This window comes from Peromyscus eremicus, chromosome 20 (genome assembly GCF_949786415.1).
Source record: "Peromyscus eremicus chromosome 20, PerEre_H2_v1, whole genome shotgun sequence".
Taxonomy (NCBI): Eukaryota; Metazoa; Chordata; class Mammalia; order Rodentia; family Cricetidae; genus Peromyscus; species Peromyscus eremicus.
The window spans coordinates 26,254,053-26,280,810 of record NC_081436.1 but is presented as its reverse complement, the minus strand read 5'-3'; the positions used below and the strand labels follow the sequence as shown (position 1 = coordinate 26,280,810).

General features: G+C 50.9%; 1 protein-coding gene across 1 annotated transcript; it reads left to right on the top strand.

Annotated features, from left to right (window-relative positions):
* Positions 1-1,463: 1,463 nt before the first annotated feature.
* On the top strand, positions 1,464-26,758 carry Ppp1r16a (protein phosphatase 1 regulatory subunit 16A). Its single transcript, XM_059246936.1, has 12 exons — positions 1,464-1,528; positions 14,113-15,208; positions 21,776-22,768; positions 23,385-23,455; positions 23,532-23,677; positions 24,548-24,651; positions 24,725-24,849; positions 24,943-25,068; positions 25,155-25,230; positions 25,311-25,440; positions 25,588-25,750; positions 26,136-26,758. Exons 3-12 carry the CDS (start codon positions 22,510-22,512, stop codon positions 26,508-26,510), a joined length of 1,575 nt encoding a protein of 524 aa, XP_059102919.1. The 5' UTR covers positions 1,464-1,528; positions 14,113-15,208; positions 21,776-22,509; the 3' UTR covers positions 26,511-26,758.

Below are 26,758 nucleotides of genomic sequence, written 5' to 3'. Positions count from 1 at the left end.
AATCAGTCTCCACTCCCAGGCTGCCTTTGGGTACCCGGGCATCCCCCTATAACCTGGAAGGAAAAGCCCTTGAAAAAGGTCTACCCCAGGATACCTTATCTGTCTGGGTCAGGTCCCTAGCTCCCATTTAACAGATGGGAAGTGACTTCCCCAGCCAAATTACCCCAAGAGAGATGGGGAATTCCCAGGAATTCAAGACAAAGTAGTCAAAAGAAGTCATACCTTAGGTTGGGGGTCTGCAGCCCAGGACTTGACTGGGGATGGAGGACAGACAGATGGGCAGATGGAGTGAGGGACAACTTCCTGGATCAAAAAGGCATATAGCATGTCCCCATAAACAAGGGACCGACAGAGACTTAAGTTATTTTTCCAGGAGTATGCTACAGGAGCCCATGTGGGCCCTACCTCTTCTTTGGCCGTCTAACTGGTAGCTCTACCCTTGAGCTCCGTCACCATCTATGTTCTAAATGTGACCCAAGTTCCCCCTGGGCAGGTCTGCACTGAGGGTCTAAATCCTGGCACTGACAGCAGAGGTTGGTGCCAGAGTCCGTGGTCCCAGACTGACATCAGCACTAGCCACTTTGAGAATTCACCTTTTCCTGGGCAACCTCTCATCATACCATCAAAGGACTGGACCGGGACCCTTGCTGGTACCAAGGAAGGCACAGTCATGAGTGCAGGAGGGAACAGTGTGTGTGTGTGTGTGTGTGTGTGTGTGTAGGGGGGCACACATTGAGGATGGATGTAGTGGGATTTCCCTTCTCCTGACTGTCCTACTCCTGGCTGAGTTGCGTTCTTATCCCAAACTTTTTTTTTCAGCTCTCATCTGCCTTCCCCTGGAATCCTATCACCTCCTGCCCCTCTGCTTTCCGTTCTCAGGGCTCTAGCTGAGAGTTCCTGTGTCTCGCCAGGCAAATACCGCTGGCCTCAGCCCTATCAGCAGACACGTCTGAGGTCTCCCCTTTCCACTGGTCCTTCCTTGCTTCCAGGCTAAAGCCTGGCTTCTTGGTCCGACATCCAAAGGTCCACATCCTGGCTGCTTCTCCCTGACCACAGTGTCCTAGGGCCCAACCATCACGCAAACTGCTGCCCATCTTCTGGGATACGCTGTTCCCTCCTTTGACCAACGATGCTTCGGCTTTGAAGGAAAGACTCCAACCTGTCTTTCAAAGACCAGGATAGAGATCACCCTTCCGGGAACACCTGAACACTTGCCCTTCCTGCCCCACCCGAGATGCCAGTATATTCACGCCACTGAACAGAGCGCGAAAAACCTTCCATAGTATCAGCCAATCTCCCGGGGCTAGCCCCGCCCCTTGAGGGCGCTCTTTAGGTCCCGCCCTTGTAGACTGGCTCCGCCCAGGACTCCCACCCAGCACCGCGGCTTCCGCTCCGGACACCTCGGGCCGGAAGTGTCGCGTTGCCATGGCGAGGATGGGCGCGGGGCCCGCCCCCCGTGGCGCCTGGAGCAGCGCCGGGACCCAGGGTCGGCCGGGCCGGGTCCAGGAAGCGGTTAGCCGGGCTCCAGGTGAGACGGCCGGCGGTTGTAGGTGAGGGTCGGTTCTGTGTGGGAACGTAGGAGCCGTCGGGGCGAGGCCCGGCACGGCGCGGCGGGGCGGGGCACGGCGGGTGAGCCGGCGCTGCTGTCTGTGCGGCCCGGAGCTGGCCCTGCGGGGCAGTGGAATGGGTCGTGAGGGGCCTGCAGAAGGGGCGCCAGCGAGGCGGCCAGCGGAGGGTTTTTTGTGAACCCTAACAGCGAAGGTAGTTCTTGCAACCTGTTGGTTAGGTAGGTCGACCGACGGTCTTCATTCTGACATGAGGGCAGCGAAGGGACTTGGCTATGCTTCGTGTGGGCTTTGGAGTTCAGTAAAGCACACGCTAGAGCCTCTTAAGGCTTCGAGTGCCCTCGCCTGGAGGCTGTGCCTCATGGATTGTGGTTAGGAGAGGAATGTAGACCAGCCTGTGAAAAGTGTTTGGGCTTCTTTGGGTGCCTGGCTGTGCCAGTACCGGAGGCTTGAGGCAAGGAGGATTAATTATTACGGGTGCCGAAGAGAGGTGAGTATTGGCTTGCCCCAGACTCGGGAGACAGAGCAAAGCTAGCTGACCCCTAAGCATGCCTTTCTTCCTGGTCTTTACTTGGGGGGTGCAGGTGGAGGCAAGGACATCGATACCTCAGTTAGATCTCTTTGGTGTCTTTGCTCCCCAGGAATTCCCTTATAGGATTGGGGTTTACTTTGAATGCTTTGCCTGGCTGCAAGCAACCTAGCTCTCTAGAAGGCCGCCTGACTCACTTCAAGGAAACCAGAGCTGCCACTGGCCCAGCATGGGAACTGAGTTGGTTGAGGGACTGTTGGCCTGGGGAGACCTGCCCTGACGCTGGACTCGTGTTGTCATGATGATGGGACATTTAGTGCTCTGAGGGGCCACTTGTCTGCCTTTGCTCCAAGTTTTACTCAAGGAGGCTCTTTCTTTCTTTCTTTTTCTTTTTCTTTTTTTTTTTTTTTCACTTCCCTCTCCTAATGACTGGGTTAGGTTTCTTCCCTATTGGCTCAGGCCCTCCTGTCCCCCCTTTCTTTTCTTTTTTTGAAAAGAATAATTCTTTTAAATATTATTTATTTATTATTGTTTGGGACGGTTGCATGCCATGACGCTCATGTGGAGGTTAAGGACAACTGTGTGGAGTCCATTCTCTCTGTGTGTCTCATTTATTTATTTATCTATCTATCTATTTATTTATTTATTTATTTACTTTTGAGTCAAGGTCTCTCTACATAGCCCTGGAGGTCCTGGAATTCACTATGTAGGCTAGACTAGCCTTGAACTCATAGAGATCCACCTGTTTCTGCTGGTGGCTACAGGCCTGGACCACTGCCTCTCTTCTCCATTAATTGGTCCCCCTGCTTCTTTATCACCAGGGTTGGGTATAACTGGATGCTGTTCTGGGTTAGCAGGTGTCTTGCAGCAGGACTTCTATACTCTGAACTCCATTTGGGAACTATCTGAGGGATTCTGTGTTATGGTCTGTTTCACCAGCTGGTTAAGGCAATGCCTTTACCACGGGCGCTGAAGTGTCTCAGTCACAGACAACAGACTCCCATCCCTGAGGTTCCACACTTTCTCTGTCCCAACTGTGTCCCACTCCAGTGCCTATTCCACATCCACTTAACGGTCAAAACGAGATATCCGAGGCAGTCACAGGCTCCTTCCCCACCTCTAGGCTCTCTTGGAACTTCCTCTTATATGTCCCTTGAACAGTAACACGCACACCAGAGTGAGGCCTGTGTGTGTCCTGGCCGTGAGTCCCATTCTGTGTTGTACTCACACTCACGGTGCTGACATACTGAGGGACTGTTCATCTGTTTGTTCCTCATTTACTGAATGCTTCCTGTAAGTCAGGCACTGGGCTAAACTCTAAGGATTAAACTGCAATAAATGCAGTGTAAGTGGCATGTCAAAGAAAACATGATGACAGAAGAGAGTTATAAGGTAGCCATGGGAGACTACTGAAGAGGTAATACTTAAGGTTAAGGTGTGATCTAGATGGTTCTAAGATATAGAACTTTCCAGACAGACGCAACAGTGATTTTTGAGGTGGGATAAGGATAACAGTGGCAGTACCAGATAAATGTGACAGGCTTGGGCTTAGAAAACCTCAAAATGTTTCAGATTTGCCAGCCACATGATTTCCTTCAAGACATTTCTGCTGTTTTGTAGAAAATCAGCCCCGGACCACACACAATTAAAGAGCTCTTTCAATAAAATGAATATTTTCTATCATATATTGAATGATATTCTTGAATTGAATGTTACCTTATTATTATTTCTAAAAGAAATTTTTAAAAGATTTATTTTATGGTCACTGGGTTTGGCGTCACACACCTTTAATCCCAGCACTCAGGAGGCAGAGGCAGGCGGATCTCTGCGAGTTTAAGGCCAGCCTGGTCTACAGAGCCAGTTCCAGGACAGCCAGAGCTACACAGAGAAAGCCTGAAAAACCAGGAAAAAATTGTTTGAAGTGGTCCTGTTTTTATCCTTTAATGGTCTATAGTTGTTGTATGTTCCTGTGTGTGTGTGTGGGGGGGGCAGGTGGGGATGGTGGTGTTGGGGTTGGTTTGGTTTTGGTGATGCTGTGGATTGAATCCTGGGCAACAATCCCAGGGCATCTCACATGCTAGGCAAGTACTCTCTTACCTACTACATCAGCCTTTCTTCTTTGTTTAACTATATAACAAGGGTGGCCTTGAACTCGTCATCCTTCTACCTCTGCTTCCTTGTTGGGATTACATACATATGCCATTATACCCTGCCCCAGCAATCAGATTTTTATTTTGAGATGGGGTCTTGCTATGTATAGCCCAGGCAAGCTTGGAACTCAGTTTCCCAAATTCTTTGGTTACAGGAGTAGATTACTATGTCTGGCTTCATTTCCAAACTCTTTGAGACAGAAACTGTCTGTTTATTAAACAAGAACTCCTATTCCCCTCCTCTAGTGCTGGAGGGTTGTGCTGTACTGTTTCCTCGTATAAGTGCCTCACAGAGGCTGAATCATCATAATGTGGCCTTTTATGTCTTACACCTTTGAAGCATGTGTCAGAATTCCATTCCTTTTTATAGGTGGGTAATATTCCACTGTATGACTGTGCCCAGTCTTGTTTGTTCCTGTGTTGAAGGTAGTTGGATGGTTCTCAGTTCTTTTCTAGTGTGAATGCTGCTGCTGTGAATATGACCGTGTAGGTAAGCAGCTTGTAGTTTTTCTTTCGGGAATGTACCCACAAAGTAATGTTGTTGCTCTTTTTTTTCTTTCTTTCTTTCTTTCTTTCTTTCTTTTTTTGCTGGGTTGTTAAAGCTACATTTCGTTCTTTGAGGTTCGAAGTTCTGTAGTGCTAAAATGGAAATGACATCGATCTCTCTTTAGAACTAGGTGTGCAAATTAGATCATTTTGTCTGTAGAAGCCATGCTCAGGGTGAAGCTGCTTTCTCACTTGTCCCCAGGCCCCTTTGTGATATCCTGTGTTAGTTTGTTTGAGATAGGCTCTCACTCTGTAGTCCAGGCTGGTCTTGAACTCAGTATGTAGAGCAGGCTACCAGGATTACACCACAATTGACAATCTTGAGGGATTTTGTTTGTATGGATGTTTGTTTGTTGTTTTTTCCAAGACAGGGTTTCTCAGTGTAACAGCCCTAGCTGTCCTGGAACTCACAAAGGTCTGCTTGCCTCTGCCTCCGAAGTGCTGGGATTATAGATGTGTGCTACCATGCCCTTCGTGTGTTTTGTTTTGAGACAAGGTCTATATAGTCTAGGTTGGCTTCAGACTTCCGAGGCTGACTTTGATCCTCTGTGAAGTACCCATCTGTGTGCCACCATGACCGACTTCTTTGATTACTCTTTTTTTTTTTTTCTTTTTTTGGCTTTTCGAGACAGGATTTCTATGTGTAGCTTTGCGCCTTTCCTGGAACTCACTCTGTAGCCTAGGCTGGCCTCGAACTCACAGAGATCTGCCTGGCTCTGCCTCCCGAGTGCTGGGATTAAAGGCATGCGCCACCACCGCCCGGCTGACCGACTTCTTTGAGATACCTGAACTTCATCATGCTCTGTTCCTTAGTGACTTTAGGGCCAGATCAGTGTCTTGCCAGCTCCCACTCTTTTTTTTCTCCCATCTCATTTCCAGGAGTTTGCTAACTAAATATAATTTTTTTGTTGTTGTTGGTTTTTTTTGTGGGGGTGAATGTCTCCATGGATCACATCCTGTGTATAAAGTGTATAAGAGGAGTATTAGAAGCATGACCATTGTTCATTGTAGGACCCTACACTCCTTGTTCTAAGTCTGGAACCCTTAGGATCGCGCTTCTTCTGTCCACAGCTCCAAAACGGCTGCGGTAGCGGGCAGCTTGGCCCCCAGGGTGTTTGACCTGCCTCATCTGTGTATTTGAGTCACGGTCTCTCTGGGCCAAAGTTTGAGTCAGAACAATCTATTGTTTGCTCTTCAAAGCTCACTTTTGTTACCTTGTGTTGCTTTTGTGCCTGACAGACTTTCGTTTCCAGTTTACAAGGGGGTCACAGCTCAGTGGAGACGTAAGCAGGACAGTACATGGGAAGCAGTCCCTGAGGCTACTAGATTCTTCTCTGTCTGCTTCCTTTGTCCCGCCTCATCCTCACGGAGTGTCAGTGCAGATGTCTGCAGCTACGTTTAGCCTTTGACATGTCGCTTTGAGTTAATTAGATCTAGTTTGGAGCCAGATGGCAAAAGGGAAGGAAGTTGACGAGGAAGATTGAAGAGCCTCCCTCCTTTGCTGCCTGGGAGGGGCCTTCCCAGATTCTCTACTCAGCCCTGGGTCCTGAGCTGGCTGGAAGTATTATATGTGCATTTATGTGGGTCCTTCCCATGGGACAATTAGCCCTGTTGTTACTGAGCTAAATAACGTGTCACCCCCCCCACCCCCCCCCACAGGGTTTCTCTCTGTGTGGTACTGGCTGTCCTGGAACTCACTCTGTAGACCAGGGTGGCCCTGAACTCACAGAGATCCACCTACCTCTGCCTCCCAAGTACTGGGACTAAAGGTATGCGCCACCACCGCCCAGCAATACTGTTCATTTTTGTAGATCAAAAATACGGGAACATTGAATTTCGTATGCTTCTCCTGCTTATGTCAGGGGAGTGGGAACACTGAAAAAGATCACAGAGCCCTAGATGAGAACAGAAGAGCAGCTGAGACCAGAGCACAAGCAGGCTGAGTGGCGTGTGCAGCAGGATCAGAGAAGAGACTTAGAAAATCTTTTTTGAGACAGAGTCTCCCATGATCCAGCCTGGCCTCCAGTTGGCTGTGTGATTCAGGGATGACCTTGAACTTCTTACCCTCCTATTTCAGCTTGGAGTGCTGGGATTGTTCCTGAAGATAATCTCAAAGCCTGGACCCTAACAGTCCCAATAAACTGGGTTTGGTCACTCCTCCTTAAGCCAATTCAAACAAACTAGTAGTAAAACGCTGAAGGGGATGTACGCGGTGTGGCCCATTGAGAAGCAGACTCCCTTGGGAGGGGATTATCTCCGGATCTCTTTGTCCCTCTTCCCAGTGTGGCCACAAGTGAATACATCATTTTTTGCTTTTTACTCTTAATTTGGTTCTTTTAGTTGTTTTATTGAGTGTGGTCAAGATGGTAAAGGTGCTTGCTGCCCAGCTGATGACCTGAGTTCCATCCCTGGGACCTCTGTGGTGGAAGGAGAGAACCAGCTCCTGTAAGCTGTCCTCTGACTTCCACATGTGCTGCATGGCATGCACACCCCTCAGGAGATAGACAGATTCAGTAATTGGCTGAATTGAGGGTAGGTGGTCATGTGTGGTTTGTTAGGGCCGGGCCTTAGGCTCTAACTTTGACTCCAGCGAGAGGGTTTTAGGCATGTGCCACCCTGGTACTTTTTTTTTTTTTTTTTTTTTTTTTTTTGAGACAGGGTTTCTCTGTGTATCTCTGGCTGTCCTAGAACTTGCTCTGTAACCAGGGTGGCCTCGAACTCAGAGTTCCACATGCCTCTTCTTTCTGAGTGTTGGGACTAAAGGTGTACACCACATGGCCAGCCCCTACTTGGATTATACAATGCTGGGTATTGAACTCACCCATGTTCATGCATATCAGACAAGCACTCTACCAACTGAGATATGTCCCCAGAGCGGAAACTCTTCTTTTCTTTTTTCTTTTTCCCTGAGACGGGGTTTCTGTGTAACAGCTCTGGCTGTCTGGGAACTCGCTCTGTAGACCAGGCTGACCTTGAACTCATAGAGATCTACCTACCTCTGCCTCCCTAGTGCTAATATTAAAGACATGTGCCACCACATGGGTTTTTTTTTCTTTTTTTTTTTTTTTTGAGACAGGGTCTCATTACATACCACTGGCTGGCCTGGAATTTGCTACAGCTACGTAGACCAACCTTTCCTTGAACTCACAGAGCTCTACCTCCCCAGCTCCCCAGAGAGGAGACTCTTTTTTTTTTTTTTTTTTTTGGTTTTTCGAGACAGGGTTTCTCTGTGTAGTTTTGGTGTCTGTCCTAGATCTCGCTCTGTAGACCAGACTAGCCTTGAACTCACAGAGATCCCCCTGGCTCTGCCTCCTGAGTGCTGGGACTAAAGGCGCCCCCGGTAGAGAGGTGACTCTTGATAATGCACAGCACACAGGTGGGCTGAGGTTCAGGCTGGTCCCTGACTGTGAGCTGAAGGGAAACAGTGGAGCCTGGAGTGGACTCACATGGAGGTGGGAACATCACAGCCACCTGAGTGGCTACGGTTGGGTTACAGAGATAGACAGAGTGCTTTGAAGTCTGGTGTACTCTGGCTAGACACAGATCACTCCCAAATGTAGTGTTTCTAAATCAACATTGAGCTGGGTGTGGTGGCTCAAGCCTGTAATCCCATCGTTTAGGAGAGTCAGACAGGAAGATTCCTGTAAATTTGAGGTCATCCTGGGTTCCATAGTTATAGGCTAGCCTGGGCTACAGTGAAGGGACCCTGTCTCAAAATATTGGGGGTGAGTTGGAAGCTGGACATGGTGGTTCATACCTTTAATTCCACTACTCTGGAGGCAGAGGTGGAGGCAGGAAGATCTCTGTGAGTTTTGAGGCCAGCCTGGGCTACAAAGTAAGACCCTGTCTCAAACAACAACAAACAGAAATTTGATTATTCTGAGGTCTTTGTGGTCAGGGATGTGAGAAACACTCAGTTGGCTGGTCTGGCTCTCTTCCAGGATTGTGGTCATGCTGCCAGCTAGGACTGTGTCATCTAGAGGCTTACCTGGGGCTGAGGGTTTGCTCTTAGGGCTGTGAGATGGAGGTCAGTGCCTCCAGTGGACCTCCCCTAGGACTAGGGGTGTCTCTAGGTCAATTGGCCTCTTGCAGAATGAGTGGTCTGCAGGAGTATAGGGAAGAAGCCATAGGCCTTTGCTGGCCAGACACACTGGGTTCTTTACATGATGGGCACATTTGAGCTCTGTGCTGGTCCCTTAAATGATTCGGGGGCCCAGAAAGGACCCACATCTCAGAGGAAGAGAGATCTCACCTTAGGAGAAGGTTGAGCTCAGAAAGCACTTAGGGAGTGAATAAGTGATTGAATGAATAAAATAGGAAGAGCAGAGGACCACCTGGGTGATGGTCACAGAGATGGAGTTGCAGAGATACAGTGGAGGGACTCATGGCAAGGACCCTGATACCGAGGACACTCCCAGCTGTGAGCTCAAGTCCATTGCCTGGTGAGTTGAAGCTGAACATGGGGAGCCACAGGAGCTATTGCTCATGAGTTACACATTAGAATGTCTGCAGGGGTCTAGAGACAGGCAGGCAGGCAGGCAGGAGTGGAGCCCTACTGAAGAAAGCAGGGGAAGGGCAGGGGTGTTAGACAGCAAGTGTCTTAGGGCGTGGAGGAAGGGCCCTGTTGGGGCCGGTACCCAGCCTCCTTTGCTGGCTTGAGATGCCTGTTGGCTTGCAGCAGTGGCTGTGAACTTGTGTGGACTCTACAGGGTGAGCCCAGAAACCTAAGCCTCTCTCTTGTGGATTCTCAGCTTTCTCTGGCTTGAAACTGGGATATTTATTCTGACATCCCAGGGCTTCCTTCAGGTGCCTTCTGATGGCAGTCCTGTCCACTTGGGGTTCCATGACAACTAATTTTTCCCGCAGTTCTGCTGCTCAGACTATCCTGTTGGTCCTCATTGCTGGTGAGACCAGGCACTCCGGAGGCTGTTACTGTGTAGACGGAGGCGGAGTTTTCTGTCCGTACTGCCTGTTTCCAAATACATGCTTCTGTCCCACAGACACCTGTGACAGATGGCTAGGACATGCCTCTGTCCCACAGACACCTGTGACAGATGGCTAGGACATGCCTCTGTCCCACAGACACCTGTGTGGATGGCTAGGACATGCCTCTGTCCCACAGACACCTGTGACAGATGGCTAGGACATGCTTCTGTCCCACAGACACCTGTGTGGATGGCTAGGACATGCCTCTGTCCCACAGACACCTGTGTGGATGGCTAGGACATGCTTCTGTCCCACAGACACCTGTGACAGATGGCTAGGACATGCCTCTGTCCCACAGACACCTGTGACAGATGGCTAGGACATGCCTCTGTCCCACAGACACCTGTGTGGATGGCTAGGACATGCCTCTGTCCCACAGACACCTGTGTGGATGGCTAGGACATGCCTCTGTCCCACAGACACCTGTGTGGATGGCTAGGACATGCCTCTGTCCCACAGACACCTGTGTGGATGGCTAGGACATGCTTCTGTCCCACAGACACCTGTGACAGATGGCTAGGACATGCTTCTGTCCCACAGACACCTGTGACAGATGGCTAGGACATGCCTCTGTCCCACAGACACCTGTGTGGATGGCTAGGACATGCCTCTGTCCCACAGACACCTGTGTGGATGGCTAGGACATGCCTCTGTCCCACAGACACCTGTGTGGATGGCTAGGACATGCTTCTGTCCCACAGACACCTGTGACAGATGGCTAGGACATGCTTCTGTCCCACAGACACCTGTGACAGATGGCTAGGACATGCCTCTGTCCCACAGACACCTGTGTGGATGGCTAGGACATGCCTCTGTCCCACAGACACCTGTGTGGATGGCTAGGACATGCCTCTGTCCCACAGACACCTGTGTGGATGGCTAGGACATGCTTCTGTCCCACAGACACCTGTGACAGATGGCTAGGACATGCTTCTGTCCCACAGACACCTGTGACAGATGGCTAGGACATGCCTCTGTCCCACAGACACCTGTGTGGATGGCTAGGACATGCCTCTGTCCCACAGACACCTGTGTGGATGGCTAGGACATGCCTCTGTCCCACAGACACCTGTGTGGATGGCTAGGACATGCCTCTGTCCCACAGACACCTGTGTGGATGGCTAGGACATGCCTCTGTCCCACAGACACCTGTGTGGATGGCTAGGACATGCCTCTGTCCCACAGACACCTGTGACAGATGGCTAGGACATGCTTCTGTCCCACAGACACCTGTGACAGATGGCTAGGACATGCCTCTGTCCCACAGACACCTGTGACAGATGGCTAGGACATGCCTCTGTCCCACAGACACCTGTGACAGTGGCATGAGAAGTCCACAGTCATTCATAACTCCCATGGTCTAATCTTGTTGTTTGTAGAGACAAGGTCTTAGTATGTAGCCTTTGCTGGCCTGGAGCTTGGTATATACACTAGGCTGGCCTGGAACTCACAGAGGTCCACCTGCCTCCAGAGTGCTTGGATTAAAGGCGTGCGCCACAGGGTCTGGCCTAATCATTTGGTCTTTTAAGTATTTGGTGTTGCTTTTTCTTTTCTTTTCTTTTCTTTTCTTTTCTTTTCTTTTCTTTTCTTTTCTTTTCTTTTCTTTCCTCCCTCCCTCCCTCCCTCCCTCTCTCTCCCTCTCTCTCTCTCTCTCTCTCTCTCTCTCTCTCTCTCTCTCTCTCTCTCTCTCTCATCGAGACAGGGTATCAAGCTATAGTCCAGGGTGTGAGGGTGAACCTGGAACTTACTACGCAGCTGAGACTGAGGTTGGGCTTGAACTCCTGATCTTCACTTCAGCCTCCTGAGTTCTGTTCTGTGATTACAAGCTTTAGCCATCACAGCAAGAACTTTTTTTCTTTCTTTTTTTTTTTTTTTTTGTAAAGTCTTATTTGTGACCCAGGCTGACCTTGAACTCCTGCCTAAGCCTCCCAAGCTGTTGGCATTACATGTGTCTTTTTAGATTTTTTTATTTTATTTTGCCTATCTGTACATCACATATGTACCTGCAAAGGCCAGAAGAGGGTATTGAATCACCTGGAACTGGAGTTAAAGATGTTTGTGAGTTGCTGTTTGGGTACTGGGAATTGAACCCGGGTCTTGTGGGAGAACAGCAAGAGCTCCTAAACACTGAGCCGTCGTTCCAGCTCTTGCTCATTCTTTGTTGAAGTAGGTTGGATCACATACAGTAACTGGGAAGTGAGTCATAGAAATCCCCTCCCTAGATTCCCTCTGGTGATGCGGTGCCTATAATGCAGATTTCAGTGCAATGTGCTGCACGACTATGCGGGTTTCAGAGCTTCCCATGAACCTGCGTATGCTTGTTAGCCCTGTGCAGTCAAGTGAGACAGTCTAGTCCTTCTACCCCCAGCTCTCCACCCCTTCTCGGAGAGCCTCTGGGCAGCTCTCATTTGTTGTCCAGCACTGTGTATGTGCCGTGCTAGGACTACTCTACCAACAGTCTTTTTTTTTAGAGACAGGCTGTCTCTTGTAGCTCCAACTGTCCTGCAACTTGTAGACCAGGCTGGCCTTGAACTCAGAGAGATCCCGAGTGCAGGGATTAAAGATGTGCACCACCACCGCACCCTGGCCTTCTACCAACCGTCTTATAGCATACCACCTTTTTGCTGCCAGCATCCATCAAAACCATTCTTGACAGCTGGGACAGACCACAGTTTCTATAGCTGTCCACCTCTTCCAGACAAGCTGTTTCCAGTTCTAGCTGTTATAAATAGAGCTCTTGTAAATGTTCGTGTATAGATTGGAGTTTTAAAGTTTTATTATTATTTATTTATGCATGTGGTGTGTATGTGTACATGCATACCCAAAGGTTGCATCTCCTGGAACTCAAATTAGCTGCCCAATGTGGGAATGGAAGAAAAGTGTATTCTCTTAACTGCTGAGTCATCTCCCCTGCCCCAGATTGTTTTATTTCTTTGAGATTAATATCAAGTATAGTTTTGGTCCTGTGTTGGCTGCATGTATAGGTCTTTTTTGTTTGTTTGTTTGTTTGTTTTTTCGAGACAGGGCTTTTCTGTGTAACAGCCATGGCTGTCCTGGAACTCACATTGTAGTCCAGGCTAGCCTCAAACTAACAGAGATCCTCCTACCTCTGCTTCCCGAGTGCTAGCATTAAAGGCATGTGCCACCACCGCCCGGCCTACCTGTTTTTATAGGCGAGATCTTGATGTGTAATCTTGGCTGGTCTAGAACTCTATGTAGATCAGGCTGTCTTCAAATTTATAGTGATATCCTTGCTTCTGTTTTCAGGGTACTGGGAATACTGATATGAGCCACCGTGCCTGGTTCTCACTGGTTTGTTTAATTTATTATTATTATTATTATTATTATTATTATTATTCATTACTTTTTTTTCCCCCGAGACAGGGTTTCTCTGTGTAGCCTTGGCTGTCCTAGAACTCGCTCTGTAGACCAGGCTGGCCTTGAATTCACAGAGATCCTCCTGCCTCTGCCTCCCAAATGCTGGGATTAAAGGCGTTTGCTGCCACCACCTGGCTTTATTATTTTTTTGAGACAGGGTCTTATGTGGCCTCTGATGGCCTCAAACTTACTGTATAGCCCAGGGTGACTTTTAACTTCTGATCCTCCTTCCTCTACCTCCCAAATGCTGAGATTAATAGGCATGCACTACTTCACCTGATTTTGTGACATGCTGGGAGTTGAACTCAGGGCTTTGTACATACTGACCAAGCACTCTACCAACTGTGCTACATTCCAGCCCAGGTTCACTTCTTTGAGAGAGTGTGTGTGTGTGTGTGTGTGTGTGTGTGTGTGTGTGTGTTTGTATGTGTACAGTGGTGTGTGTATACACATGTGTGCATATGCATAGAGAGGCCAGAGGTTGGCATTATCCTTAATTGCTCTCCTGTATTTATTTATATATATTTATTTTTTTATTGACACATGGTCTCACTGTGTGGCCTGGAACTCACTATGTAGACCAGGCTAGCCTCAGAATTCACAGCAATCTATTTGCCTCTACCTCCTGAGTGCTGGGATCAAAGCTGTCCACCACCATGCGGTCTCCATCTTATTTTTTGAGACAGGGTCTTTAACTAAAGCTGAGCTCAGTAGCCTGGTGGTGGTGGCATACATCTTTGATCCCAGCACTTGGGAGGCGGAGGCAGATCTCCGAGTTCAAGGCCAGCCTGGTCTATGTAGATCAGGCTGTCTTCAAATTTATGGTGATACTCCTGCTTCTGTTTCCAGGGTACTGGGAATACTGATATGAGCCACCGTGCCTGGTTCTCACTGGTTTGTTTAATTTATTATTATTATTATTATTATTCATTACTTTTTTTTTTTTTTTACTTGTCAGAGCAAGTTCCAGGGCAGCCAGGGCTACACAGAGAAACCCTGTCTCGAAGAACAACAACAAAAACCTGGAGCTCTGTGATTTGGTTAAACTGGCTGGCCAGGGAGCTACAAGATCTGCTTGTCGCCCCGACTCTACTCCCCTGGGGTTGCAGACACACACCTCTGGCTTTTATGTGGATGTTGTGGATCATAATTCAGACCCTTATGCTTGCACAACAAGCGCTTGGCTGACCGAACCCTCTCCCCAGCTCCCCAGCTCCCTGCTGTATTTCTTTACCCTTAAGCGAACACTCAGGGGCTCGGTTACTGAGTTCATAATGAACTGTAATATGTAGTAGCATAGGTAGATCAGACTCGCTTGTTCATGATTGTCCTGCTTCTCCTATGCACATTTGCATTTAAGTTTCAAATGCACTGTTGGAACTGCACAGACTCAGACGAACTCAGGGAGCACTCACTTTACAGTTCTGAGTCTTCTGACCACAAATGAGGTGTCTCCCTGTTTACTTAGGTCTTGTCTCTTATCTGTCAGTATTGTTTTATGATTCTCTGTGCAGGCCTTTTGTTAAGTTTCTTAGTAAGTATTTGTGTTGCGCATACTCTGGTGATAGCAGACTGAGGGTTCCTCTGATGCTGTCTTTTCAAGATGCATGTTTCAGTTGAGGGGAGGGAAGCAGTGAGATTTCTGTAGCATCTAGGCTGTGACACTCAGGAGCAGACAGCTCTGTCCGTGTTAGGAGCTCTGTGGGTTTCCTCAGTGATACAAGAGGGTCAGAGAGCTCAGAACTGAGGCTGGTCGGGGTGCAGGGAAGGAAGCGGGGTAAGAACAGAGCTGTATGTGTGAATGCTGGAGTGCTGGGGTTGGGTTAGGGTCATAGGAATGGAAAGGAATGGGGATTTGCATTGAGACTATGGGGGAGGGCATCGACTCTGGTGACTAGGTGGAGGATACAGTTGGGACAGAGGCATTAGCAGGAAGAGGACACGGCTGCAAGGTGGCAGAAACCTGCAGGATTATCCATGAGAATACTCAGACCATCAAGAATTCAGTTACAGTATGGGACAAGACTCCATGGAGAGGAGACAGTGTTTTGCAGGTATAGTAAGGAACAAAGCGTCCATGTGGGTGAGATAGTAACCGACTGAGAGGGCTGTGGGTGGGATGGGAGTAGCACTAAGAAACTGCAGTCCCCCAAGAGAGGGTGTGGCCCACCGGCAACCATTAAATCAGCCCGGAGGTGGTGGTGGTGCACACCTTTAATCCCAGCACTCAGAAGGCATATCATTGCTGAGGTAGAGGCCAGCCTGGTCTACAAAGGACAGCCAGGGCTACATGAGAACCTGTTTGGGAAACAAAACAGAACAAATTCAAAAACTTACTGTTAGGTTTTAGGCCTTGGGGACATGTGGAGCATAGGTCAAAGCTTCCTTCCCATTTAGGCTAATGCTGCAGTGAGGGGTTCCCTCTGCAAGGCTGCTGCTGAGCTGCAGGGCTCTATCTCAGCATGCTGAAAGCTGTGAGGGTCTCTGTGTTGCCTGTGCCTAAGTCCAATGGGTCAGGATCTGAGAATGCATGCTATATAATGTTATGTAGTAGATATAATGTTCTGGCTGGCCTTGAACTCACTGGGATCCTCATCTGAGCCTCCTGAGTTCTAGATTTACAGGTGTGAGTCACCTTACCTAGTGCACCATATAGATTTTATTTTCTCTCCTTTTTATAATGCAGACATGTGAAACTAAGGGTAATCGGATTTGTGGGATTTCCTTTCAATTTCTGGGTTTTGTGTCATGTTTAGAAAGCTCTGGTGTGTGTGTGTGTGTGTGTGTGTGTGTGTGTGTGTGTGTGTGTGTGTGTGTGTTAAGCTTATGAAACATTTTCTTCCTTCATCCTTGTACTCTTTTGGCTTTTTTTTTTTTTTTTTTTTTTCTGTTTTTGTTTTTCAAGACAGGGTCTCACTATGTAGTCCTGGAATTCACTCTGGAGATCAGGCTGGCCTCGAACTCACAGAGATCCACCTGCCAATGCCTCCTGAGTGCTATGATTAAAGGCATGCTCCACCACCCCCGGTTGGCTTTCTTTTTCTTAAGGTCATGTGTGTGCTGTCTGGAGTTTAGTTTGGTGTGAAGAGCATCTTGTTTCCCAGGCAGCTTTCCACAGCCAGCACTTGAAGCCTTCCCCAATTTGGGTCTATGTGGACCTCGTGTGTCTGTAGGGGGGCCATGGGCTCTGTCTATACCCCTGATGATCACTGCCATTTGGGCACTTTTCTAGACTTCGAAATGCCAGCAGTCTATCTCTAAGGGCTCCTCCATCTGCCCTCTCGGCCTCTTCCTTCCATGTAGCTCTCTGTTGTTCCCAGTCCTGTTCCTCCTAATGCGTACTATTCCTCTGGAATGTCTTCCTGCCCACTTCCTGTGCGATAGCTCCTTGCCCTACCACCTCACGTCCCTCAGTCTCTGCCATCTGATTGTGTCTCTCATTGGTTCCAGGAGTCGAGATGCTTCATGATGGCTTGGCTGTCTAGGTGGCCTTACCGCATTTCCTGACCTTTCCTTGCCTAGTGCTTGTGGGCTTTCTTCCTCCACATGCTAAAGTATACCTGTGCAGGGGCGGTTGACACTCACCTTGCCCAGTGCAGAGCTCTCAACATAGTTTCTACAGAGAGTAATCTTCACGTGGTCTAAGGTCGGCTACTCTGTACCAAGCACAAGTACTTCCCCATACCTGTTCCCACTTCTACTTACTCTTGTGGCTGTTTCTCATGTTTCCCATTATAAATGCACAGACTGTTGCTGTGTGTATGTGTCTATAACAGTGGGGATTGGACCCAGGATTTTGTGACTACTAGACAAGTACTCTACTATAGAGCTGCACCTCCAGCTGCACCGTCTTTGAGATGGCTTCTCAGTATGTTTCCAAGGATGGGCTGAGATGCTTGGCCTCAAGCAGTCTTTCTGCCTCAGTCCCTCTAGTTCTGGAGATCACAGGTTCACTGCTGTGCCCCACCCTGAACTTTTATGAAAGCTTGCTTTTGTACAATGTATTTTTGTGTGTTTGGGTGTTTTGCCTGAATGTATATATGTGTACCACATGCATGCAGTGCTTTCAGAGGCCAGAAGAAGGTGTCAGTCCCCTGGTACTGGAGTTATGAATGGTTCTGAGCCACCATATGGTGCTGGGAATTGAACCTAGGTCTTATAGAAGAGCAGCCATAACTGCTCTTAACTGCTTTTAACTGTTGAAAAATACCAATCCATCTCTCCAGCCTTTATTTTTTAATATATCTTTAAAAAATAGATTTTTTATTTTTGGGGACAGGTCTCACTATGTAGGTTTGGCTGACCTAGAACTCACTATGTAGACCAGGCTAGCCTCAAACTCACAGAGATCTGCCCGCCTCCTGAGTGCTGGGATTAAAGTTGTGTATCATACCCGGCGGATTTATTTTTAGTTATGTGTGAGTGTGTGTTCGTGTATGTGTGTGCGGTGTCTTTAGAGGGCAGAAGAGGACTTCAAATCCCCTTCAAATACAGGTAGTTGTGAGCTGCCTGATGTGGCTGCTGGGAACTGAACCTGGGTTCTCTGCAAGAGCAGCAAGTGCTCTTAACCACTGAGACATTTCTCCTGTGCCTCTCTTTTTTTATTTATTTATTTATTTATTATGTATAGAGTGTTCTGCCTGTGTGCCAGATCTCATTACAGATGGTTGTGAGCCACCATGTGGTTGCTGGGAATTGAACTCAGGACCTCTGGAAGAACAGCCAGTGCTCTTAACTGCTGAGCCATCTCTCCAGCCCCTCTCTATATTCTTTCCTCCTTCTCTCTCTCTCTCTCTGTCTCTCTCTGTCTCTCTCTCCATCTTTCTCTCATTCTTTCATTTATTCATTCATTTTTTTCAAGACAGGGTTTCTCTGAGTAGTTTTGGTGCCTGTCCTGGAGCTCATTCTGTAGCCCAGGCTGGCCTCGAACTCACAGAGTTCCGCCTGGCTCTGCCTTTCAAAATGCTGGGTTAAAGGTGTGCGCCACCACCGCCCGGCTCGCCTCTGCATATTCTTATTTCATTTATTTCTACACAAAAAATAGTGCAGTATATACACGATCATATATACATATATATTTAATATTATTCTTTTTATTTATGTGTATATGTGTGTAGGTCCCCACGGAGGCTAGTTGGTGTCAGATTCCCTAGGATTAGAATCACAGGTCGCTGCTGGGAACTGAGCTTAGGTCCTGAACCAAGTAAGTTCTCTTAACACTGAGCTGTCCCTCCAGCCTGATCTTATATCTTTCCTGTTTGTTTGTTTGTTTTGTTTTTTAAGACAGGGTTTCTCTGTGTAGCCCTGGCTCTCCTGGATCTCGCTCTGTAGACCAGGCTGGCCTCGAAATCAGAGATCCACCTGCCTCTGCCTCCCGAGTGCTGGTATTAAAGACACATACCACTGCCTGGCATATCTTTTTTTTTTTTTTTTTTTAAATAACTGAGTAAGCGCTATTTCTTAGAGCTTTCTTTATCATAGTTAGGTTTTATCTAGTTAGGTTCCTGTTGCTGTGATAAAACACTGAGCAGAAACAACTTGAGGCAGGATACAGTCCATCATCTAGGGAACCCTCAGAGGAACACTGCTCACTGGCTTCATCTCTATGGCTTACTTAGCTTGCTTGCTTATATAACCCAGGACCACCTGCCCAGGGGTGCCACTGCCCACAGTGGGCTGGGCCCTCCCATATCTGTCATCTGGATAAGCAAATCCATTTTCTTTTTCTTTTTTTTTTTTTTTCTTTTTTTTTTTTTTTTTTGGTTTTTTCGAGACAGGGTTTCTCTGTGTAGCTTTGCGCCTTTTCCTGGAACTCACTTGGTAGCCCAGGCTGGCCTCGAACTCACAGAGATCCACCTGGCTCTGCCTCCCAAGTGCTGGGATTAAAGGCGTGCGCCACCACCGCCCGGCCGCAAATCCATTTTCATTTCACACCCAGGAGTGCTGTCTGGGAGTAGAAACGGTACAAGGAAGTTTCAGTGGGCTGCTGGCCGTACGGAGGGCACAGGTGGGGGTCATCACTGTACTGCTTGGTTTTATCATCAACACGACACAAACTGGAGTCACCTGGGAACTCCAAGCGGGAACTCCCACCTGAGAAAATGCCTCCGCACATGCCTGGGGGCCATTTTCTTGACTGCTGATATTTGTCTACCCAGAGTCCTGTCAGCTTCTGCATCCATGCAGCCTCTTGCAGCCATCTCCGCAGACACTGATCTGCATAGACTTGGAACAGAAATGAACATATAGGTATTATTCTACAGAACAGTGTAACCTTATGGCTTATGGCTTGCCCGTAAGTATGAATTTCTAAGGAGGCATCTTTCTTGCTACAGACCAAATAAACTCTGCTGGTTGACTTCATCTTGTCACAGTCAGAGACTCTTTCATCAGCTGCCACATTGCTGCCACATGTCTTAAGGTGCCAGCTTCCCCTGTGATGTGCAGCCAGAGGCATGAGGGCTCTGTCTCTGCCTCCTTGACTTGCTGAATGGGCTTTAGTTATAGGGGTCCTGATAGATGGTGTCAGAGAGAAACATTCCAGGTCTGGATGTGGACCTTCAGAGATGGACTATTTGGACCCATCTGTGAGCGTTCGAGCCTGCAACAGGTGCATTGGTTTTTTGCCCCACTCTGTAGCTGTTCTCTGAACGTTTCCCTCCTTTTCTCTCATCTCTTCTGTCCTTTCTCTGGACACCTGTCCTTCGTCCCCATTTCTGGGTCATCTGTCTCCACCCATACCATTCCTTGTTCCCCGTGTGTTTAGGTTTCTTGCAGCTGCCAGGCAGGGGGCTCACTGCAGATACCGTGTGGTGGGTCAGAAGACACTGTGCTGTGGTGATTAACAGGGCCGTGCTGGCTACACATCGATGGGAAGCTGTCATTGCAGGACAGTGGGCGACATTTGGGCAGCTGATAAAGGAGTTCTTGGTGTGACAGGGCTATCTCAGCAGCCTGTCCCTCAGGTCTGGAGTGCTTAGACCTGTGGAATTGGTTTTGTCTGTAGCTAAGGCTATCATAGCTTGGTTTTCCTGAGTATAAATTGGGGGTGATAGTAAGTGCTTCCTGAAGGGCTGTCCAGTTGGGAAGGGTAGGGAAGGTGAGGGCCCCAAGGGATTGGCTGTGTTCTCATTGGAGCTATAGAGATTGGGTTGGAGTTAGGGTGCTGGCCTTGTGTGATGAAGGCTGCCCAGCGGGGCACTCTATAGACTGGGTCAGTCCAGTGGTGCTCAGGCTGAAGGGTGGGGATTGGGGTCAAAGTCCTTGTCGGAGGCTTCCCTGTGCTGGGTCCCACATTCCTGGTTCAGATCAGCCAGGCTTGAAGCCCAGATCTGAAGTAAATCAACCAAATTATCTCTGTTTGACGTTCCAGAGAGGCTCTGGGAAGGACTTGTGGAGTTGGGCAGGAGTTGCCCAACTCAGCCGGGTTTGGGCCTGGGTGTAGTGTTGTGGCCATTTGGTAGAGCTGCTGGACTGGCCGTCAAGCCTTATAGGTTAGCTGTCTTCAGGACCCTGGCAGGCTAGGAAGAGGAACCACACCTTAGTCAGGGTCAGCTGGGTCAGACAAGACTCAGCTAGGAGGGGGTAGCTTTCCTCCTAGAACCTGAGAAGAGCCCGCTGGCTTTCAGCCGGCCTCTTCCCTTTGAGGCTAGCTTCTGGAGGAAAGCCAGCTAGACAGCTCCTGGAGTCAGAGGACTGAAAGCTTAGAGCTCAGCATGTGCTGGAGTTGTGCTGGACTGCCCTTGGAGTAAGGACTGTTTCGGTGGGCAATATGTGTGGTGTGCCCGGACTCCCTGGGCTCCCCTGTACCTCTATCCCAGCTCACACAGTCTGTCTTCAGGCACGTTCCAGAAAGATCAGGAAGGTGGGTCCACAGGAGTTAAGGACTGTGTAGTGGAGAAGACGGCCTTGGGGCAGTCTGGAGCAGCTCTGAGCCGTGCTTATCTGCCCACTGCAGCCAGAGAGCTGTCTCCAGATGTGCCTAGATGAGAGAACCAAAAGCCAGCAAGCTTTCTACTTGAAAAGTGGTTGTTGGCCGTGGAGGTTTTCTCTTCTTCAGGACAAGGGCGTCAGGACATCTCTCCTTTTGTCTAAGGATGGGGGCAGGGAGATAACTCTTAGTTCCTCTTCTGCGTGGATGCCGGTGTCCCCATGACTTCAGCTGAGTGCCACTCTGGATGGCAGAAATACTGACTGGCCTGAACTGGCTCCCGGATGGGAGCATGGCAGATGCCAGGCCACAGTGGACTTGGGAGGCAGTCTGTCAAGCCCTTTTGCTATCAGGGAAGAGCCCTTGCCCAGCCCAGCCAGGACTCTGAGTTTGGCCCTGGGAAGGCCATGGACAGCCTAGCTGGATGTAGGCAATGCTCCTGGTTCTGTCACTGTTTAGCCTGCACAGCCTTTCTGGAAAGGATGGGTAGGGCCTGAGATACCCCTTGTCCTACTCTTCCCTAAGTGTGTGGGGAGGAATAGGGTAGAGTGTAGAGCACCCCAGGATACATTGTTGACTCTCAGTGTGCTATGGGCAGAAGGTGGGTCCCGCACAGGACTCCTCTGGAGCCCTCTTGCCTCTTCCCATGAACTGACCTTGATGTGTTTCCTTATTCGTAGTTACTCCTCAGGTGTGTGTGACGGCTGGAAGGGGAGGCTCCCTTGAGAAAACATTGACAGGCCTCCTGTCTCCTAGCTGCCTAGAGATTGTCACTCTTGGACATTGGAAGCTGGGACCCCAGGACTGACCATACTCCTGGCCTTTGCTGCCCGCCTCCTTACACTAGCTGTGCTGACTGGAAATGAGCCAGAGGACCGAGGGCAGCCAGCATGGAAGAAGAGCAGGGGCTGCCAGGGGCTGCCAGGGCCCTGCTGCTGATTGGCCCTGCCCTCCATTCTCCTAGGCAGGGTGCCAGGAAGCTGGAACTTTGTTATCTGGGTAATTAGCTTCAGACCCTGGACTGAGGCCGGCCAGGTCTTAGGGCTACTTCCCACAGGCTGTGCACCCTGACCCCAAGAGGGAGGCGAGGCGCTGTGTACAGAGGCTTCTCAGCTGAGCAGCTGAGGTGTCAGACCGGCCTGGGGAACGACTGCAGGCTCCCCCCCCACACCTACACACCTTCCACCCCACCCCCTGCCACGCTGCCCTCCCTGCCTGGGCTCTGCCCCTTAGGGCAGCTGGGCCTGGTCATAGTGTGGGGCCTCCCATCTCAGCCTTGGCAGGGACAGAGGGCACCAAGTCTCGGGAAGGGGATGCCCCCAAGGGTGCCAGTCCAGCCAGCTGCCCCACCCTTCAGGCTTGGCCTGGCCCCCCAAACCCGAATCGTGGTGCCCCAATCAGCCCTGTGGGCAGACATCCACCACCATGGCCGAGCACCTGGAGCTGCTGGCAGAGATGCCCATGGTAGGCAGGATGAGCACCCAGGAGCGGCTGAAGCATGCCCAGAAGCGACGTGCCCAGCAGGTAAAGATGTGGGCCCAGGCTGAGAAGGAGGCCCATGGCAAGAAGGGCCGCAGGGAGCAACCATGGAAGGAGGTATCTGGCCTCGGGCCTCGGAAGCAGGTCCTCTTCCCTCCCAGCGTCGCGCTTCTGGAGGCGGCTGCCCGAAACGACCTGGAGGAAGGTGAGTGTGCTCGAGTCCCAGGGCAGGGCACACACAAGCAGGCACTCCCATCTGCCTGGGTGTGGCTCAGAACCAGGCCTAGAACTGTCTATAGCTCCTGGACTCTAGCCCCAGCTCTGCTACCAATAGTCCACTGTCCTTAATAGGGGGTGCATGCAAGAGGTCTTTCTGTGAGGAAAGCCAGGTTATGGGATGGCTGGATCACAGGGTAGACATGGGGTTTCAGAGAAGTAGTGCTTGGGCTGATAACCATCACTACCTCCTAACAGAGTGCAGGGCTGCCTGTGAATCCGTTCTCTCTATGCACGGCTCCCAAGCCCCTTCTCTGCAGAGTGGGATAGCATTGCTCACCTCTGGTTAGAGATGGAGAGCAGATGTTGGCCAGGTCCGGTGTGGGTCCTAGAGCACACATGGCCTGGCACTACAGCACACTTAGCCAGGCCCTGCTTGCTTTGACTTTTCTCTTCTTTGGCTGGAATCTTCCTAGTATGAAGACAAGCCTAACCTTAGCAGGCCCCCTTTCTTCTCCTGTGCCCTGTGCTTGTAACTTCTGGGGCCTGGAGGAAGAGGCATCTGCTAGCTCTTGAGGACCCTTCCTGCCTTCCCCTTCTTGCAGTCCGCCAGTTCCTTAGTAGTGGGGTTAGCCCCAACCTGGCCAATGAGGACGGCCTGACTGCACTGCACCAGGTGAGCCCCGCAGGAGTGGGGGTGGGGCGGGCCGGCTCCCCGGTCAGGGTGTGGGGCTCAGGTTGCTTGTTTGCAGTGTTGCATTGATGACTTCCAAGAGATGGCCCAGCAGCTCCTGGAGGCCGGGGCTGACGTCAATGCTCGGGACAGTGAGGGCTGGACACCGCTGCACGCTGCAGCTACCTGCGGCCATCTGCATCTGGTGGAACTCCTCATTTCACGGTAGGCCTGCTGGGTGTCCAGGTGGTGGTCAGGTGACCCCTCTGGGATGCTTCCTGTCTTTACCTCCTCTGTCAACGTACCTGGGATCCAGGGGGAAGAGTGTATTCACTGTGCTCTTTGACCTGCTCGACAGGCTAGACTTGCAACTCTGAACCAAGGGTCTCTCCACAGTTTGCATAGGAAAGTGCCGTTTGGTCAGTGTTGAGGATGGACTTGGAAAGGAGGGAAGGAGAATGAAGAGACCATCTGTGCCTAGGAGGAAGTGCCAGGGTACAAGTGAGGCCTTCACCCCTAACAAGGAAGGGAGAGAGCAGAGGAGGCTTCTCTAGATTCAAGAGCTTCTCTAGTGGGTCAGAGTATAGAAGCGTGGTCACTCTTGTATGAGCAGATAAGTCTCTGTCACACACAGGTACCTCAGTAATGGATCAGGGGTGTGTCGCTAGCAGGTTCCTTGGGCTCCTCTTAGAGCTGGTGATGACCTGCAGGCATCCCGGTTCTGCTCTTCCACCATGCATGGACACCCCTTCTGTGTTCTGGGGGCCCCAGAGTCCTTGCACATCTGCAGCTGCCTCTACTATGTTTATGGGGTAGATGGGTGTCATAAACCTGAAGCCTCGGTGGATAGAGACTGCTAAGTCCAGCTTGGAGTCAGGATCTAGGGCTGAGGACTAGCAGCCAGGCCCGAGGCCAGCGTTTCTAGCAGGAGCTAGGAGCTTTGTTTTCCTCCTGCCTGCCCTCTCCTCCTGAGGACAGTCCCAGGCTGAGGGCCTCTGTTGAGTGGGAACTTGCTGCTAGGGGACGGAGGACTCCTTGAGTGAGGAGCTGTTGTGTGGAAGTGCTGAGGCGGCGGCTTGTCAATCTTCCTTGTAGAGATGCAGATCTCCTGGCAGTCAACACCGATGGGAACATGCCCTACGACCTGTGTGAGGATGAACAGACACTGGATTGCCTCGAGACGGCCATGGCCAATCGCGGTGAGTGTGCTGTGCCTGCCCACAAGGGGTGATGCCCTAGGTCGTGCTTTCTCTGAGCCAGCTTGCCCCTCAGGTATCACCCAGGACAGCATTGAGGAGGCCCGGGCAGTGCCAGAGCTGTGTATGCTGAACGACCTCCAGAGCCTACTGCATGCTGGGGCCAGCCTCAGTGACCCTTTGGACCATGGGGCCACTCTGGTGAGGACTCAGTCACTTGGGGGTGTCTGTCCTGGGGCAGGTCCTTGGAAGGGGCGTGGGGCTGGGATTCAGGGCTGAGTGGTCTGCCTGCAGCTGCACGTCGCCGCTGCTCATGGGTTCAGTGAGGTGGCTGCCCTGCTGCTGGAGCAAGGAGCCAGCCTGAGCGCCAAGGACCAGGATGGCTGGGAGCCTCTGCACGCTGCAGCCTACTGGGGCCAGGTGAGTGTGCGCAGGAGCAGGCAGAGGCTAGGCTCCTGCCCCCAGTCGGAGCCCTCAGCCAAGCAGCTACTGCTGGCTGCCTGCAGGTGCACCTGGTAGAATTGCTTGTGGCCCATGGGGCTGATCTGAATGGAAAATCTCTGGTGGACGAGACGCCCCTCGGTGAGTGTGGAGTTGCCTACATCTGGCAGAAGGGATAGGCCATGAAGATGCCTGTGACACCTCTGTCCATCTCTTCTCAGACCTGTGTGGTGATGAGGAAGTAAGAGCCAAACTGCTGGAGCTCAAGCACAAACAAGACGCACTCCTGCGGGCCCAGGGCCGTCAGCGCTCCCTGCTGCGCCGGCGGACCTCTAGTGCGGGCAGCCGTGGGTAAGCCTCCCACTGCAGGTCACTGGGGTCTACCTGCTGAGACCCAGGCTTGGCCCCTGGGGATGTCAGCTGGCCGCAGAACCCCGTAGGATGCGTGGGCAGAGGTTGTGAGCTGGATGACAATGTCTCAACTTCCGCTCTCTCCAGGAAAGTGGTGAGACGCGTGAGCCTGACACATCGTACCAACCTGTATCGCCAGGAGCATGCGCAAGAGGCCATGGTGTGGCGGCAGTCACCACTCACCAGTCCAGAACCTCTAGAGGACGAGGACAGGCAGACAGATGCTGAGCTCCGGCTGCAGCCCCCAGAGGTGAGCATGCAGCCCCCAGAGGTGAGCATGCAGCCCCCAGAGGTGAGCATGCAGCCCCCAGAGGTGAGCATGCAGCCCCCAGAGGTGAGCATGCAGCCCCCAGAGGTGAGCATGCAGCCTCTGTCCTGTCCCAGATTTGGAGCAGTCTTGGCATGTGATCTTGTTATTTAGTACCCAGTCCTCTAGCCTCGCTAGCCCCCTGTGGAGGTGATAGGCCCGGTGACCCTGTGCTCCTCATGGGCTAGTGACCTCAGGTATAGGCTGCCGACCTTCCCACTCTCATGTCCATCTACCCCCACTTCACATAACCTGAAGCCCAAGGCCGCTGTAGGTGAGAAAAACCCCCTCCTGACGGCGGCCTCTGGGCTCCTGGCTCTGCCCACAGGAAGACAGCTCTGAGGTGGCCAGACCACACAATGGCCAAGCAGGGGCCCCCCCGGGGAGGCACCTGTACTCCAAGCGTCTAGACCGGAGTGTCTCCTGTCAGTTGAGTCCTGCGGAGAGCGGTGCCCCCGAAGCCCTGGTCCGGGACAAGGCACACCACACACTGGCAGAGCTCAAACGTCAGCGAGCAGCTGCAAAGCTTCACCGACCTGCCCCGGAAGGGGTTGAGACCTTTGAGCCTGGCCTGCCTGTTGACACGGAGACCTCCCAGCCCGACTGTGGCTTCAGAACAACTGGGGACCCACCCCTGCTCAAGCTCACCGCCCCCTCGGAGGAGGCTCCTGTGGAGAAGAGGCCATGCTGTTTGCTCATGTGAAATGTGATTCCTCAGTGTGGCAGGGTTCAACCCCATGGCCAGCCAGAGGTTTCCTCATGATCTCTGGCCTGGCGGCCCACTCCAGCACGTGCCCAGTGCTGTAGGGAGGCAGCACAGAGCCTGTACCCGCTTCCAGCCCAGGACACTGGCCACCTTGCTCAGGGATGGACTATGCAGAGCTGTACCTATGGGCCTCAGGCCACAGACTGCTTATCCTGTGACTCTTGATAAAGGCGGTTTGCCACTGA

Excerpts from the sequence above, each read along its gene's own strand:
- Ppp1r16a (XM_059246936.1), top strand. The coding sequence starts at position 22,510 with ATGGCCGAGCACCTGGAGCTGCTGGCAGAGATGCCCATGGTAGGCAGG. Across the intron at positions 25,069-25,154 it reads CTGCAGCCTACTGGGGCCAG|GTGCACCTGGTAGAATTGCT; the intron begins GTGAGTGTGCGC and ends GGCTGCCTGCAG. Across the intron at positions 25,751-26,135 it reads TCCGGCTGCAGCCCCCAGAG|GAAGACAGCTCTGAGGTGGC; the intron begins GTGAGCATGCAG and ends CTCTGCCCACAG.